The sequence below is a fragment of the Myotis nattereri genome (assembly GCF_964212035.1).
Source record: "Myotis nattereri genome assembly, chromosome: 4".
Classification (NCBI taxonomy): domain Eukaryota; kingdom Metazoa; phylum Chordata; class Mammalia; order Chiroptera; family Vespertilionidae; genus Myotis; species Myotis nattereri.
Window position 1 is genome coordinate 43,618,232 of NC_138079.1, and position 17,926 is coordinate 43,636,157.

General features: G+C 36.2%; 1 protein-coding gene across 1 annotated transcript in view; it reads left to right on the plus strand.

Annotated features, from left to right (window-relative positions):
• The window catches only part of ZFYVE16 (zinc finger FYVE-type containing 16), a 44,458-nt gene extending 32,385 nt beyond the window's left edge, over positions 1-12,073 (plus strand). Inside the window, exons 12-18 of the mRNA XM_081088641.1 lie at positions 170-274; positions 674-821; positions 4,010-4,090; positions 6,419-6,581; positions 7,706-7,811; positions 8,757-8,924; positions 11,004-12,073. Coding sequence (XP_080944767.1) covers positions 170-274; positions 674-821; positions 4,010-4,090; positions 6,419-6,581; positions 7,706-7,811; positions 8,757-8,924; positions 11,004-11,165 — 933 coding nt within the window. The 3' untranslated portion in view covers positions 11,166-12,073. The remainder of the gene's footprint in view (positions 1-169; positions 275-673; positions 822-4,009; positions 4,091-6,418; positions 6,582-7,705; positions 7,812-8,756; positions 8,925-11,003) is intronic.
• Positions 12,074-17,926: the final 5,853 nt, after the last annotated feature.

The window sequence follows — 17,926 nt, forward strand, 5'->3', positions numbered from 1 at the left end:
GAGTAGCTGGATTAGTTGGTTTTATAAGTTAGTACTAGTTTGTAGATGGCATTTTCAGTTATGTATCACAAGTCTTAAAATGATGGATACTTTTTAATGGATTTGATGAATGGGTAAATGTGCATGAATAGTAGTTTAAGGTTTATGGAAATGTCATAATTTTATATAGGACCTTCGAAATTACCAGTATACCTTGCATAATATAGATCAGCTGTTGATTCATATGGAAATGGGGAAGAGCTGCATAAAAATACCTCGGAAAAAATACAATGATGTAAGTATAATTGATTCATTAAAATTTTGAAGATAATTATTAAACATTAGATTTCCTTACAAGTGTGTCAATTAAATTTGATGTTTTGAAGCAGACTAATATATAATGGCAAAATATATTATTTTTGAAGTTTTAGATTTGCCTCCTAACAAGGCATTTAATTCTATTCTTTCTTCTTTTTTTTTTTTTTTTTTTTTTTTTTTTTTTTTTTTTTACTGTTTTATGCATTGAGGTGATTTTATCTTAATAACTTTGTTTCTATCACATTCTTGGGGGTTTTCCAGACCAAAGTTTGAGGTTTATGAAGCTGGTCAGAAATGTGACTCTTTGAATTAGTGTAACTGATAAAGGCATGAAATGGTAAAAGTGTTTCTAAATGAATGTTGTTTTTTTCCCTAGGTAATGAAAGTAATAAATTCTTCTAATGAGCATGTCATTAGCATTGGAGCTAGTTTTAGTACAGAAGCAGATTCTCATCTAGTCTGTGTACAGAATGATGGAGTTTATCAAACACAGGCCAATAGTGCCACTGGCCACCCTAGAAAAGGTGAGTGTTGGTTCCTAGTGTTGATCCATTAAACCACCTCAATGAATAGAATTCTTTTCAAAGAGGAAATATATATATTTTACGTGTATGCTGAATTGACAGTGATAAAACATGCTTTAAAATTTTATCTACACAAATATATATATGTGTATATATATGTATATATATACACACAAACATACACACACATATATATATATATATGAATATATTGATTTCAGAGAGAAGGAGAGGGAGAGATAGAAACATCAATGATGAGAGGGAATCATTGATCAGCTGCCTCCTGCAGGCCCCCTCCTGGGGATTGAGCCTGCATGTGCTCTGAGTGGGAATTGAACCATGACCTCCTGGTTCATAGGCTGATGCTCAACAATTGAGCCACACCTACGAGGAAACACACAGAAGTATTTTAAAATTGCTTCTGATTTGTGTTTTTCTCTTAGGCTACATTAGGTTTAAAGACTTGGAACACTGTACAGATATTCAGGCTTAATATGTCCTGTATGGTGGGAGTCTTTTTTCCCCCCCAGTTATTTGTCTCTTGAATGAGGTTTTTTCACCTCTACATGCTTTTTGCTCCAACTCCCTTAATTAAGGGAGCACAGGATAGATAAGAATGTAGAATAATTTATAAAACTATAAGTGGCTGGGAATATGAAAATGATAAAGGTGGTAGAATACATAGCAGGTCTGAGTGACATGACTCTCAGTTCTGGTTGAATGACCTTAGTGACTGCTGGATTACCAAACCCGTGCAGTAGAGGGCCTAACCAGTGGAAAGTTACATGGAAGTACGCATTCCATAAAATTAATACATTAGTATAAGATAACAAATTTTAAAATATTCTAACATCTGTCAGCTAATACAGTTTTTTTCTTATGATTATAAAAGTAATTTATACTCATTTGTAATAAGCTTGGAAAATATATTTTTAAAAGTAGCAGAAGAAAAGAGTAGTAAAAGAAAAAAGTGTCAATATACAGCCATTGTTGATATTTTTACTGTATTTCCTTTTTATATTAATATCTGTGTTAAATAGATGATATAATACTGGATATTTATACTTTTGTATTGTGTTTTTTTTCACTTAACATGTCAGTGATATTTTTGACATTAAAATTTAACAACTATTTAATATTTGTTGAATAGGTATATATTTATGTGGTGTAAGTTTGAAAGATATAAATATTTATAGTATAAAGTCTCTTCTTCCTTGACCCTCAGGCTACCCTCTCCTCCTCCCCATAGGCAACCAAACCAGTATTTTCAGTTTCAGTATGTACATCTTTTCTGAGACATTTTTTAAATAAGTCATTTGTTCCAGACTACACCTTGCTTTTTCTTTTGTTAACATACTTTGGATATTATTCTATATTAGTATATAAAGAATTTTCACATTCTACATAACTTTCCACTTTATATGTGTACTTCATTTAATTGTCCTTTATATTGGTGGAGATAACTTTTACCAGTCCTTGGCTATTTATAAAATAATAGAGGCCCAGTGCACGAAACTCATGCACTCAGGGGGTTACCTCAGCCCTGCCTTTGCCCTCTTGCAGTTCAGGAGCCCTCGGGGGATGTCTGACTGCCGGCTTAGGCCTGCTCCATGTAGGTAGTGGGCCTAAGCTGGCAATTGGACATCCTTAGTGCTGTTGTGGAGGCGGGAGAGGCTCCCGCCACCGCCGCTGTGCTTGCCAGCTGTGAGCCCAGCTTCTGGCTGAGTGGCGCTCCCCCTGTGAGAGCACACTGACCACTAGGGGGCAACTCCTGGGTTGAGTGTCTGCCCCCTGGTGGTCAGTGCACGTCATAGTGACCGATAATTCCACCATTTGGTTGATTTGCATACTAGCCTTTCATTATATAGGACTAGAGGCCCAGTGCACAAAATTTGTGCACGGGGGTGGTCCCTTCAGCCCAGCCTGAACCCTCTCCAATCTGGGATCCCTTGGGGAATGTCCTCAGGATCGGGCCTAAACCAGCAGTTGGACATCCCTGTCACAATCTGGGACCGCTGGCTCCTAACTGCTCACCTGCCTGCTTGACTGACTGCCCCTACTGCCCCCCCCCACCCCCCCGTCAGCCTGATCACTCCGCCTCTGCCTGCCAACCTGGTTGCCCCCATCTGCCTCCCCTGCTGGCCTGGTCACCCCACACAGCCTGCTGTTTGGTCATTTGGTCGCCCCTCACTGCCCATGCCCCCCCTCCCCCTGCCAGCCTGGTCGCCCCACACAGCCTGCTGTTCAGTTATTGGTCATTCCTCACTAACCCCCCTGCCAGCCTGGTCACCTCATGCAGCCTGCTGTTCGGTCATTTGGTCGCCCCTCACTGCCCCCCCTGCCAGCCTGGTCGCCCCACACAGCCTGTTGTTCAGTTGTTTGGTCGTCCCTCACCAACCCCCCTGCTGGCCTGGTCGCCCCACGCAGCCTGCTTGTTTAGTCATTTGGTCGTCCCTCGCTAACCCTCTGCCGGCCTTGTTGCCCCACTCAGCCTGTTCAGTCATTTGTTTGGTTGCGATGGCCCCGGGCTCTTTATACATATAGATACTGTGAATAACATTGTATCCGTACCATTAATTTCTGAAAATGGAATTGGTGCATAAAAGAATACATTTATTTGTAATTTTAGTAGATAATTATCAAGTTGTCCACCCAGAGATTGTTGATTTATGTTCTCACTAGTAGTGGATGTTCAATTTCTCACACTCTCCCTGACACAGACACAAACATTTTATTATTTTTAATATATTTTTAAAATTGATTTCAGAGAGGAAAGGAGAGGGAGAGAGAGATAGAAACATCACTGATGAGAGAGAATCATTGATCAGCTGCCCCTTGCATGCCCCCTACTGGGGATCAAGCCCGCAACCTGGGCATGTGCCCTGACTAGGAATTGAACCCAGGACCCTCCAGTTTGCAGGCCAGTGCTCTATGTCCTGAGCCAAACTTGCTAGGGCAACATAAACATTTTAATTAATACAACTGTCCATCAATTATTAGATACAACTATTAACTTGAATGCAATATTTATCTTATTTATTAACTTTCTAATTTTAAGTGGTGTGGGCATGGCATTTATCAGGTACTTAAAATGTGCCATGCTCCACATTATATATTTAGCAAATATATTATAACATAAAATAGAGCAGGTTAAAACATAATTGTTGTATTTTTTTTTTTTTTATCAGTGACAGGTGCAAGTTTTGTAGTATTCAATGGAGCTCTAAAATCATCTTCAGGATTTCTTGCTAAGTCCAGCATAGTTGAAGGTAGGAGTTTCATCTTTAAGATTGTTTTAATGTAAAGATGTAAAGTTTTCTTTTTGAAACTGTATTTGATATTTATATAAAAGGATATATGTAAGTTATGTCATATTCTCCAAAGTACCACAAGCTTCTGTGAAATCATTCTGCAGCCCAAAAATTAAAACATGATCAATATTTGGATCTATTTACACCTTCTTCCTTCTCTCTCCAAAAATTAACTACCAGACTGAATACTGTTTATCATTCTCTTGCTTAATTTTTTTACACTGTATAAAAATATGCCTAAATAATATGTTTATTTGGGAGATGTATAAAATTGATATCATTCTTCACACAGTCTTATGGCGCTTGTTATTTTCATGCAATGTTATGTCTCTAAAATTTATCCATGTTGTTGCCAGCAGCTATGGCTTATTTATTTTCAATGTTATTAAATATTTTATTTTGTGAATGTGTGACTATTTATCTTTCAATCATGAACATCTGGGTTGGTTCTCTGTTTTTGCTATTATGAACAATGGTGCTAGTAGCATTCTTGGTGTGTGTCGACATTGGGCACGTGTCTAAGAGTTTCTCTGGAGTATATCTCCAGGAGTAGAATTTCTTGGCTGATAGATTAGAAAATGTTTAACTTTACAAGATATTGCTAAATTATTTTCATTATTTAAGATTTCCTGTTGATCTTCATATTCTCCAAACTTAGTTTTATCAGGCTACTTAATTTGTGTCAATCTGGTAGGTATCTCTGAACATGGTCATAATTAGCATATCCCTATTAAGTCGAGCATCTTACAACATATTTATTGGACATATATGTTGTCTCTTCTGTGCAATGCTGGTTCACATCTTTTGTCCATTTTTCTGTTGTTTTGTATATTTTTCTGATTTATAGTTGCATAGTTTTCTATATACTGTAGATTTCCTACACCATTTTATAGTGTATTTTTAATAGAAAGTCTTCATTTAAATACAATGTAATTTATTAATCTCTTATGGTTAATGTTTTTTATTTAAGAAATCTTTCCATCCTGTGGTTAAAAAGATGTTCTCCTGTTTTGTCCCAAAAGATTTAAAGCTCTGCCTTTAATATGCATGTATCAATCAGATAGGGATCCATTGACATTTTTTTGCATTTGAATAGGATTTGATCCAGCATCAGTGATTCAGTTCTCCCAATGAGAGAGGTTTTTTACTCACACCAAATGTGTGGATTTTTCCCCTCGCATCAGTTAATTTTCTAGTTCTCTGGCACCAACTGGGTGTCCAACAATTTAGTTCTGACATTAACCACCCAGAGTTAGCACAGACCCCATAGGTTAAGGGCTCAGTCCCACGACACTGCCCCTCACTTTAGATACCAATTAGAAGTCTAGGGCCTCTTATACTTCTAACTGGCTGTAAATCAGAGGATCCCACTACCTCTTCCTCAGGTTGGTGCAAACATTTGCTAGAATAGCTTACAGAACTCAGAAAACACTTCATTTATGTTTACTGGTTTATAATAAAGCATTTATAAAAGATATGACTTAAGAATAACCAAATGGAAGATAAGCACAGGGCTAAGTATGGGGAAGGAGTCATGGAGAGTCCATGCCCTCTCCAGGCGTACCACCACCCTTCCTTCACATCACCCTTCTAACACCTTGATGTGTTCCCCAACACAGAAGCTCCTTGAACCCGGATATTTGTGGATTTTTGTAGAAGTCTCATTATATAGGCATGCTTGGTTAAATAAACGGCCATTGCTGATTGAACTCAACCTCCAGCACTCTTCCCCAGTTCTAGTCCGATGACGCAAAGTGACCCTTACACAGCCTTTTGGTGCCCCTTCTTCTTTGTCTGGACCTCAGATTCAAGGACTTTCCAGTCTGTTATTTCTGGCTTCTTAAGCCAGTAGGGCCATTGCAGCTTAATGGATCACCAGACACTGTCCCAAGACTTTGCCTGGGCAACTTTGGGCTCACTTGTTGAATTTTCCTACAGGGGTCACGGTATTGCATTTCCTACGGTCTACTACTGAAACAGTTGCCTCATACATTTTGTCTAGTTTTATGGTTGGTTATTATGAAAGAGTTAGTTTAGTATCATAGCCAGAAATGGAAAATTTTTAACCATTCATTTAAAAAAATTTATTTACCATTAAAAAATTAATCCTTTGTGAAATAGTTTTCTTATTTCCTAATAGAAAACAACCATTAAAATGATTTAACAGATGATTTTTAAATATTTTCAAATAACAAAATACATTTGTATTTTGGAATAAATTTTATGGCTTAGACATATAAATTGATATTTAGTAAAATAAATATGAAACATAACTCTCATTTTCAGATGGCTTAATGGTGCAAATAACTCCAGAGACCATGGATGGCTTGCGGTTAGCTCTACGAGAACAAAAAGACTTTAAGATTACATGTGGGAAAGTTGATGCTGTAGACCTGAGAGAGTATGTGGACATCTGCTGGGTAGATCCTGAAGAAAAAGGAAACAAAGGGTAAGAACTTTTTGTTACTAAAATGTAATTGATTTGATGGAAAGGGGAAGGATAAAAACATGTTAATAAAAAGAAATCTTTTATGAATAAATATGGAATTATACCATGAATTTCAGTGCTTATACTTTAATTATTATATTCAGTCTCTTTTTCAAACATATGCCTAACCAGCCTCATGTGTGTTTTCTTGGCCAGGATGCTGTCAATTATTGAAGGGTGGTCAATTGGGAGGGGGCCAATGACAGTATGTCCATTGTGTAGCAGTGTGGGCTTGATGCAAGACACTTTTCCTGTGGTAGGGTACCTATTTTTGTCAAGTAAGTAAAGGAGTCCCTTTGGATGTTTATTCTGTTTTATACTGACTCACTGTAAATACAAACAACTGAATTTAATAATATCTACTTTAGAGGCCTTACAGAATATTACTGCCATTCATTCCTTCCTTTTTTCCATTACCCATTTCATTTCGTTTCTTTTCTTTCTTTTCTTTTCCCCTCCCTCCCTCCCTTCCTTCCTTCTTTCCTTCCTTCCTTCCGTCTTTCCTGTCTGGAGCAAAGAAAGAAGAGGGCTAATGCTGTAGGACTCTAAAATAGATTTTTTTTAAAAAATTCATGAGACAGCTTTTCTGTTAAAAGACTAAGATATTATTTTATTTTTAAATATATTTTATTGATTTTTTACAGAGAGGAAGGGAGAGGGATAGAGAGCTAGAAACATTGATGAGAGAGAAACATCAATCAGCTGCCTCCTGCACACCCACCACTGGGGATGTGCCCGCAACCAAGGTACATGCCCTTGACCGGAATCGAACCTGGGACCCTTCAGTCCGCAGGCCGACGCTCTATCCAGTGAGCCAAACCGGTTAGGGTAAGACTAAGATATTTTAAACTTCAGGTATGAATTGGGCATATGAAAAAGTAGGTAAAATTTGCTACACATCAAGAAATCTTGGTAAATGAATATAGTTTTAATTATTTTATATGTAATTGAGATACCTTACTGCTGTTTTAAATTTATAGCTTTCATAATTTTTCTCCTTATTCCATTTATTCAAATTTAATAATTCATTTCATAAGAAGCACCTTAGTAGTAATACTTGCTTTGTATTTCATTTTATTCTATAGTGTTATTAGTTCCGTGGATGGAATATCGTTACAAGGATTTCCAAGTGAAAAAATAAAACTGGAAGCAGATTTTGAAACTGATGAGAAGATTGTAAAGTGTACTGAGGTAACTGCAAAAGAAAATGCCTTTCCTTTACATGCTGTGTTTAGATATGGTTTTTGTCTTTTTTTAACTGGGAGATTTTCCACTTCTCAGCTTCTGAATGTTTAAGTACAGTGTATTACACTTTTTACATTATATCTTGAGACACATATTTCTTACCAGGCTTCCTTTTACAACGCCAAATTTGGTTTTCCGTAGTATTATTTATTTCAGGCTATTATATGACAGCACTGCCTGCCAGCTCACAGTTAAATTTTGGCAGCATTTCCATTTCTGTTTATAAAGAAATATATTGTTTGATCATATTATTTTCATTTTTCTCTTATTTAACAAAAATTAAAAGATTTTGTTGATGTCAATTTATAATCACATATACAAGTTATTTTTAAAAGCTTCTTTTATTTTAAGAAGGGGATATGAAATTATACAGTAGACCTCTAAACCCTTAGTCTACCTCCATACTCACCCTCTCTCTACCTCCCAGGTCAGACAATCAGTGTTACTTACTGCGTATGTATTCTTTGTGAATTTTATGCATGCACAAGATAGAAACTATAGAGAATATAGAAATTATAGAACATTATTACTTTGTTCTATCTTAACTTTATTAAAATGTCCTTACAGGATGGTAATCTTACAGGGTTGATTCATTAGTACCCTTCTCTAAACTGAGTTAACAAGGCTCCGTTGCTACAGGTTTACTTTAGGCAAAAATAGCTAAGTCATTTCCAAATTCCATAACCTTTGGTTTTAAGTTAACTTATAGTATAAGTCATGGTTTGTTTGTGTGTGTAGATCATGGTGTGTACGTCCATGTGTAATACTCATATATATATTGCTCTTAAGCTAATGAGTTTCATGGCACTAGCATTAGAATTTTATTAATAAAGTTGAAATGAAAGTAGCAGTTGTTGCATTTTTAAATCATGACCTGTTTCCTAATTTCAGGTGTTCTACTTTCTAAAGGACCAGGATGTATCTGTTTCAGCAACTCGTTATCAGTTTGCAAAAGAAATAGCCATGGCTTGTAGTGCTGCACTGTGCCCTCACCTGAAAACTTTAAAGAGTAATGGGATGAATAAAATTGGCCTCAGAGTTTCCATTGACACTGATATGGTGAGGCATGTTTTTGCAATGTATTTTCTAAATGAATTTATCATATATTAAAATAATCAAAAGGTGTTTCTTTAACCTTTTATTTTGGGATGAATGAAGACAATGAAAATTTGTTGAACATCAGTTTGTGCACACACTTCATGTTGATTATCTCCTTATTCTCCACAATGGGTCAGCAAACTTTTTTTGTAAAGGGCTACACAGTAAATATTTTTGGCATTGCAGGCTGAATGATTTCTTTCAGAACTACTCAGTTCTTCTATTATAGTGCAGAAGCAGCCATAGATAGTATGTGAACTAATAGGCTCGGCTTTGTTCCAATGAAACTTTGTTATAAAAAACAGAGTGCCGATTGGCTTTCAGGCCATAGTTTGCTGACCCCCTGCTCCACAACAATGCTTCCTGTTTTTCAGTTTATTATTCTGAATAGATTCTATATTCATACGATTTAAATTTACTCTAAAAGTGTATTCATAACAGTACAACTTTATTGGACATTTCCAGAATACAGCATTCTGATTGTAGTCTATGTAATTGGCGCCTTAACTCCTGGCTACAATGTAAATGATGCCCAGTAGAGTTGTGTAAGGTAATAGACTTGGAAAGATCGCCCTCCATCCTCATCTCCAAACCCTTTTGTCCACCTCAATACTCCCTCTTATTCTTCCTGGTGAGGCAATCAAATGATACCCATTTTTATGTATTCTTTGTGATTTTATGCATGTACCAGCAAATAAGTGTGTGTCCTTTTCATTTCCCCCTTTACACTGTATTTTTTTAACCTTGCTTCTTTAACTTACTATAACCTTAGAGATATTACACGTTACCACATATTCTTTTTAAGTTGCATAGTAGTAGTTTATTATATAAGTGTACTCTTATTTAACTAATTCTTATGCATTTTTATGTGTACTGATTGATATTTAGATTATCCACAATATTTTGGCTTTGTGTAAGTGTGAGTATATCAGAAACATTCTTAGAAGTAGAATTGTCTGGTCCGAAATGTACTCAATAGGTATTACCATACTGTCTAAAATAGAGGTTATGCCAATTTATATTTTTACCATAATTTGTGAGAGCATTCTTTCCCCTCACATACTTATCAAAGCAGTATGTAATCAAACTTTTGAACTTTACCAATTTGATAGGTAAAAAATAGTACTCCAGTATTATTGTAATGCACATTTCTGTTTCCAACATCCAATATAATAAATTACAAAGCAGTTTCTTCTTTAGAATGGTTTATCTAAATATGAATGAGTTCAAAAGCAGAAGATTTGCTTTTCTTCAGCCAGGATGTGTTGTACTCAGAGTTCTTATTGGAAGGAACTTATATTTTCATCTCACTGTTAAAAGTTCCTTTTTCAAGGAAATATCTGATATTTGTGTGTTATTTGAGTAAGCACTGTTAATATTTCTTTTTTTCTTTTTTTTTTTAATATATTTTATTGATTTCCCACAGAGAAGAAGGGAGAGGGATAGAGAGTTAGAAACATCGATGAGAGAGATCGATCAGCTGCCTCCTGCACGCCCCCCACTGGGGATGTGCCCGCAACCAGGGTACATGCCCCTGACCGGAATCGAACCCAGGACCCTTGAGTCCGCAGGCCGACGCTCTATCCACTGAGCCAAACCGGTTCGGCGTTAATATTTCTTTAGGCAAATTAAAATGTAATTTTCATCAGCAACATTAAATTCAAATATTAAATATGCAACAACAAATTAAAAATATTTTAAAGTAGATTATTTTTATTAATACCATGGGGTTTGTATTTAAGTTTAATCATTCAAAATCTAGCCCTTCCGTGTGTTTACATGTTCATTGAGAAGAAACTTAAAGTATGAATTAGTGGCAATTTTTTTATTTTAATGATATATGTGGGAGGAACAATTACAATTTATGTAGTAGATGGATAAAAATATAGGAGAATATTTTATGAATAAAATGTCAATTATTTTCTTAACATGCTTAAACTGGATGATATTTTTAATTTAATTATTTTTACATTCATCTGCTGAGCTAAACAAGATTGCTCACTTTCTAGGGTTGACTTACCAAGATTTTTTTTTTTCCAGGTTGAATTTCAGGCAGGATCTGAAGGCCGACTTCTTCCTCAGCATTATCTAAATGATCTCGATAGTGCTCTGATACCTGTGATCCATGGTGGAACATCCAACTCTACTAGTTTACCATTAGAAATAGAATTAGTATTTTTCATTATAGAAAATCTTTTTTAGTGAAAAGATATTAATGAATCATATTATTTATATTGCAAACTGATTTGTTAAAACTAACTCCAGCACTAAACCTAAAATGCCACAAACACTAAAAGTAAATATGTTTAATGTTTGAAACACATAGAAGTTTTGCTTTATAGGCCGGAATGATCTTTTTAAAATCATTAGCACAATTTCAATCTCTAAAAACTTAATGCGATCCAGTTTTTGAAGATTTACACTTAAAAAATACTAAAAAGACAAGGATTACTTCTTCAAGAAATTTGTAGCATTTGTTGTGTTATTTATATGCTATGCCAAAGTATCTGCACTTAGTAATACCTCTTTATGCCAAGATCGATTTTAATGAAGGCTCTTTTTCAGATGTAACCTTATAAAGGGAAATATCTGTTTTCTGTATATGCCAGATTGCTGGTTTCTAAAGTCTGTTAAAAATATACTTCAATAGCACAGACCAGTTTCCATATTAGACTTAATATGTTGTTCTTTGAATAAGGCAGACAACTTATTTGTATAATTGGAGTGGAGACCTACCTCCGTGACTAGATAAACTCTGATTGTTTGGATTAAAATCAGAATTTTCCTTTTTTTCTTCTCAAATTATTCCATATATGGTTTTCTCTTGATTAAATGGGTATTCTTAAAATAACTGTGGGTGCTTCAGGATTCTGTGCTTCTGTAATTTAAGTATATTGTTTTTATAGCGAGAACATGTGATTTGGTATGTGTTTTATAAATCTTTAATAATTTATAAATAGGCAATATTTTTGTATTGCAGTATATTATTTTTCCTCCTTTCTTTCCAAAGTGTACCACTATATTTGCCACTTATATAAAAAGTGATTGACGACAGGCCAGATGACCCTTGAAATAGTTATTATGTAGCAATAAATGAAGCATGAAACAGATTTTTATTACTTTGCCTTTAAACCTTACAAGTTTCTTGGCAAGTTCACATGTTTTCATTGACACTAATGTATTTATTATAAACTTTAATGAACTAATTACTTTTGCATATTTTAAATTCTTTATACGGTAGTTATTTTTTATAACAGAATATTAACATAAGTTAAAGTCTATGTATTTAAAACTATTACAGAACTTTCCTCTTTACTTCAAACAGCAAAATAAGAAATGTTGTGTTGAAAAAAAGAGTAATGAGTGTATTGTTAGTTAGTCCTGTCATTTAAGTTATATAAAATATAATCATATTTTGATGCTTTTTTTTATTCTTAAGTGGAATATATATGTTTTTGTATAAAAAACTTGTATATCTCAAGAAAAAGAAATTATACTAAAGGGCCCTGTTTTAAGAAAAATATTTAGGAAGTATCTTAACTTGAAGACCAAAAAACGGTTAAACTCAGGAACTGAGGTCTTAGATTAGGAGAGGCTAAGAATTTTTATCAGATTGGTCATATGGTTCCTACTAAGTCAATCTGTAGTACTAGCCAAAGACAGTATGGGGAGAATATCAATCGTATGGGAGTAGCTACTTCAAAAACAGTGTGAAATGTTGCAAATATTAAATAAAATAACACATAACTTGTGAAATTAATTGCAATAGTATAAGTTAAAAGCAATCACATATCAAACTCAATTTATGTTTTCTTTATATAGTGTGTTTATTTTGCAATATAAATTATTGCACAATCTATAAATACTGAATTTAAAATAACCAAATGGTGGAGGGCTCTTCCATGATGGGATAGATTTTGATTTGTTTTTTTAAATCTACATTTCATAAAAATTGGAATTATGTGCCTTTGGAGGCACCTTTTTAAGTATTCTTTATAGTCCTAGGTGGTTTGGCTCAGTGGATAGAGCGTCAGCCTGTGAACCAAGAGTCCCGGGTTAGATTCTGGTCAAGGGCACATACCTTGGTTGCAAGCTTCTCCCGGGCCTGGGCCCTGGTCAGGACTCCTGTAGGAGGTAACCAATCGATGTGTTTCTCTCACATCGATGTTTCTGTCTTTCCCTCTACCTTCCACTCTCTCTAAAAATCAATGGAAAAATATCATCGGGTGAGGATAAAAAGAAATTAAATAAATAAAGTATTCTTCGTAGAGTATGTCTCTGAATGCATTTGTTGCTTATTTTGGTCATGTTCTTCATATTTTTAAAGGCGAAAAAATAGAAATGGTTCTTTGTACTCAGTCTGCATTGATCTGGTTTTGGTCTTATGCCTTTTACTAGTAATACTGTTCTCTGAATTTTGAAATGTGAAATAAAATCTAGCTGTTTTATGCAGCCATCGAACAAACTTTGCATATATATACTTGCTCTCTGCAGAGCACTTTATTAGCCTTCACTGGTTGAAAGATGAATAAGTAGTTCTTTCCCTCTTGGAGCTGAATGTGTGAAGCAGATCATTGACAAAGTTAAAGTCATTGTTGTAATAGAAATACAGATCTAATCTAGGTGGTTGGAAAACAACCCAGGAGGATAACTACACCAATAATGAGAGGCAACCTGAGAACCTGTTAGATGGTGGACACTAAACTTGTCTAGCCAAGAAATGAAAATCTAAAAAGTAATATGTAAAAAGACCAAACTTTCCCTCGTAAGGCAATTTACTTTAAAGAGTCTTTTGTGCTCTAGCTGGTTTGGCTCAGTGGATAGAGCATCAGCCTGTGGACCTAAGGGTCACGGTTTTAATTCCAGTCAAGGGCATGTACCTTGGTTGCAGGGTCCTCCCTGGCCCTGGAACCCTGGTCAGGGCTCCTGCAGGAGGTAACCAATTGATGGGTTTCTCACACATCGATATTTCTCTGACTTTTCCTCTCTCTTCCACTCTCTAAAAAAAAGTCAATGGAAAAATATCCTTGGGTAAGGATTAAAATAGTCTTTTGTGTTGTGTGAATGTCTTACCTTAAAATTTAATTATTATAAAAGTAGCCTGATATGGTATCTCAAATGCCCAAGTTTATAACAGCTTCGATTTAGATACTGTTTCATAAGTAAATAGCAGAGCTTTTCTTTTTTTAATAGCAAGCATAACTTTACTCATTTTTAAACAATATATCATTTATAAACCATAAACCTCCAAACCATGCTAGGTTTTAATTTTTCTTTGTGATTAAAAAAATGTTCCATATATGTACATGATTCACATATCAGAAAAAACATCAATGTTTTGCCTGTCACCTTGTATGCACATACCTTGTTCTTCCCACTCTCCATACTCAACAGATAATCATTTTTGTTAGTTTCTTGTGTATCTTCCTAAGTTTGGGTACAGTAATAGCAAATACATATATTTTTTTCCCTCCATATATTTTTTGTCACCGAAGTCATGTTTTTATTGATTTTAGAGTGTGAGGAAGGGGGAGAGAGAAACATGGATGTGAGAAAGAAACATTGGTTACCTCCCGTATGTATCCCAGCCAGGGATAGAACCCACAACCTTTTTTATGTAAGGGATGATGCTCCAACCAACTGACCCAGCTGACCAGCGCTCCTTTTTTTATACAAATGTAGCATACTATTTACACTGAAGAACACAGTTTCAATTATACTTCAATTACTTTGAATTATGTGGTTATGTTTAGAATCTTAAAAGACTGCATTGCTTCTTACTTTTCCTCAGTAATTGATAAAAGCATCTTATAGCAGAAAGGCAAGAAAATCCATTATTGAAATTATAACCATATGTTTCAGTGGGAGGGTTATTTTCTCTTAAAATTTTCATTACTAAAACACTTGCATGGTTATTTTTTATTTGATCTTTATTTAAAATCTTTGTTTTCTCTACCAGGCACTAAGCCTCACCATCTAAATTTATCTTTTACCACTTAACACATTTATTTTTACATTATTAGTAGCTTTAAATATTCACATTCTGTGTTTGGGATTTAGCTTGGAATGATACACAATTTAACACCTTTTGGGAAATATTTTCTGCATTTGCATAGATAAAATTGAAACCATATTTTCATGCTTTTTACGAGTGGAGAAACAGGTCTAATTCACGTGGTTTATTATGAACCTCTGAATATGATAAAGGTTTTTTCTCTTTGGTAAAGTAAGGTGCTTGAAAGCCTCCAAGATAACCCACAATGTTCCATGCATCCTGGTATTCACACCCTTGTGTAGTCCCCTCCCACACTGTACCAGTTGGTCTATGACCAATGGAATATGGTAGAAGGAATGGGATGTCATTTCTACGATTATGTTATAAAAGACTGGTTTCCATCTTTGCTGCATTTCTCTCCACCCTCTTTCATCCTTTTCTCTCCCATCTCCTTCCCTCTCTGTCTCTCTTTCTCCCTCTCTATTGGATCATTCCTCTTGGGGAAGCCATTTGCCAGGTGTGGGCAGCCCCATGGAGAGGCCCACTTGGTGAGGAACTGAAGTCTGACAACAACCACATGAGTGGAGGTGGATCCTCCAGCCCCAGTCAGGCCTTCAAATTGCAGCTCCAGCCAAAACTGCAACCTCATGGGAACCACTCAACTAAGCCACTCTCAGATTCTTGAATTTCAGTAACTGTGTAAAATAAACATTTGTTGTTTTAAACTGATGTATTCTAGTGATTTATTTATATGCAGCAACAAATATGAGTTAACAAATAGATGATACCTTTATTTTTAGCAGCTGTAAGTAAAACTGGCTAAAAATGATAAATTGCTCTGACTGCATATTATCACCATTTATGGATTCCATGCCACAAGTAATGTGTGCTAAGGGCAGAGAACACTAAAAGAAAAAGTAGGATTTGGCCATGTACAAACAAAGATGCAATTATGGGAAACATCCTGTTTCTGGAAATTACATGCTAGGATATTTAGATCATGCTCCTGCCAAAAACAACTAAAGCTGATTAAGATACAAAAAATCATCTTAAGCCAGCCGTGGGCAAACTACGGCCCGCAGGCCGGATCCGGCCCCTTTGAAATGAATAAAACTAAAAAAAAAAAAAAGACCATACCCTTTTATGTAATGATGTTTACTTTGAATTTATATTAGTTCACACAAACACTCCATCCATGCTTTTGTTCCGGCCCTCCGGTCCAGTTTAAGAACCCATTGTGGCCCTCGAGTCAAAAAGTTTGCCCACCCCTGTCTTAAGCCCTGACTGGTTTGGCTAGGTGGATGGAGCGTCGGCCTGCGCACTGAAGGGTCCTGGGTGGGTTCGATTCCAGTCCAGGGCACATCCCCAGTGGGGGGTATGCAGGAGGCAGCTGGTCGATGTTTCTCTCTCATCGATGTTTCTGACTCTCTATCCCTCTCCCTTCCTCTCTGTAAAAAATCAATAAAATGTATTTTAAAAAATCATCTTAAAACATGAAGGAGATTTTAAGGCAGCAAGTGATGTCCTGTCCAAAGGTAAAAAGAGAAGTTAAGTGAACATGGGGCCCTACTGTGACAACCTTACGGAGTAAAGGGGACATAGCAAAGTTCAAGGCCTACACAAGGTGGTGAATCTAACAGAATTTTCCCAACAGAGGCTGAGACCTATCCCAAACGGTTTCAGTCTTTGGATGAGGATGAACCAGAAGTATAAATTATGCAAAAGTATAGCCAAGTTTAGAATTGCCCACATTGCACAAAGAATCTGAAGCATTTAACCTGCTTTAAGGTGGTCCCACACTGGAGACGTCTCCTGGTGTTGTCACCATGGCAAAAATGTAAATCCTCTCCATAGAAAAGTAATTTCACTGTAGGCCTCAAATTACTTTTCAAATGTAACATCTAACACAGTAAAAAATAAAAAGTAGGCACAAATGGAAACTAGTCTCCAGAGGCAAGAATTAGTAGAAACAATGAAAACAAACTCAGACAGACTTAGGCATTAGATTTATGCCTTCTGTGTTTAAAGAAATAATAAAAATGTAAAAATCAAGCATGCGGTACCTGTAGAGCAGGGGTGGGCTATGGAATTTGGAAATGATTTAGCTATTTTTGCCTAAAGTTAACCTATAGCTATAAGAGCCTTAACTCAGTTTAGAGAAGGGTACTAATGAATCTACCCTATAAGACACCATCGCATAAGGACATCTTAATGAAGTTAAGATTGAACAAATAATGTCCCATAATTTGTATGACCTATATAGTTTCTATCTTGTGCATGCCTAAAAATCACAAAGAATACATATGCAGTAAGTAATGCTGATTGCCTGATATGGGAAATAGAGTGAGGGTGAGTATGGAGGTAGACTAGGGATTTAGTGGGTCTATAATTTCATATCCCTTCCTTAGAAAAGAAACATTTAAAAATAACTTGCATATGTGATTATAAATTATATCAAAATATTTTAATTGTTGTTAATTAAGAGAAAAATGAAAATAATATGGTCCAAGAACATATTTATATATAAAAAAGGCCAAGCAACTGTCCGACCAGGGGGCACTCAATGCAGGAGCTGCCGAGCTGTGGTGACTTGGCAATGGTTGTTCTCAGGTGATACACCCCGGAACCAGAAAGGAGGGAGCCAATTCCGGGGTGCATCACCCAAGATCTGGGACCCCTCAGGGGATGTTGGAGAGCCTGTTTCAGCCCGATCCCCACAGGCCAGGCTGGCCCCCCCCCCGCCCTCCCCCCCCCTTCTGCCCTCCCTCCCCCACCACCACCACCACCGCTGGAGCCACCCGCTCACTCCACAAACACTCTTCAAGCAGGGGCACCGCCCCAGGTGCAGCCGGCCAGGGAGGATCACGGCAGGTTGGCTCCGGGGTGTGTCCGGTCCATCTCTCCAGTCCCACCCCACCGGCCACCTTCTAATTAATTTCCTTTTAATGTCCACAAATCTGTGCACCGG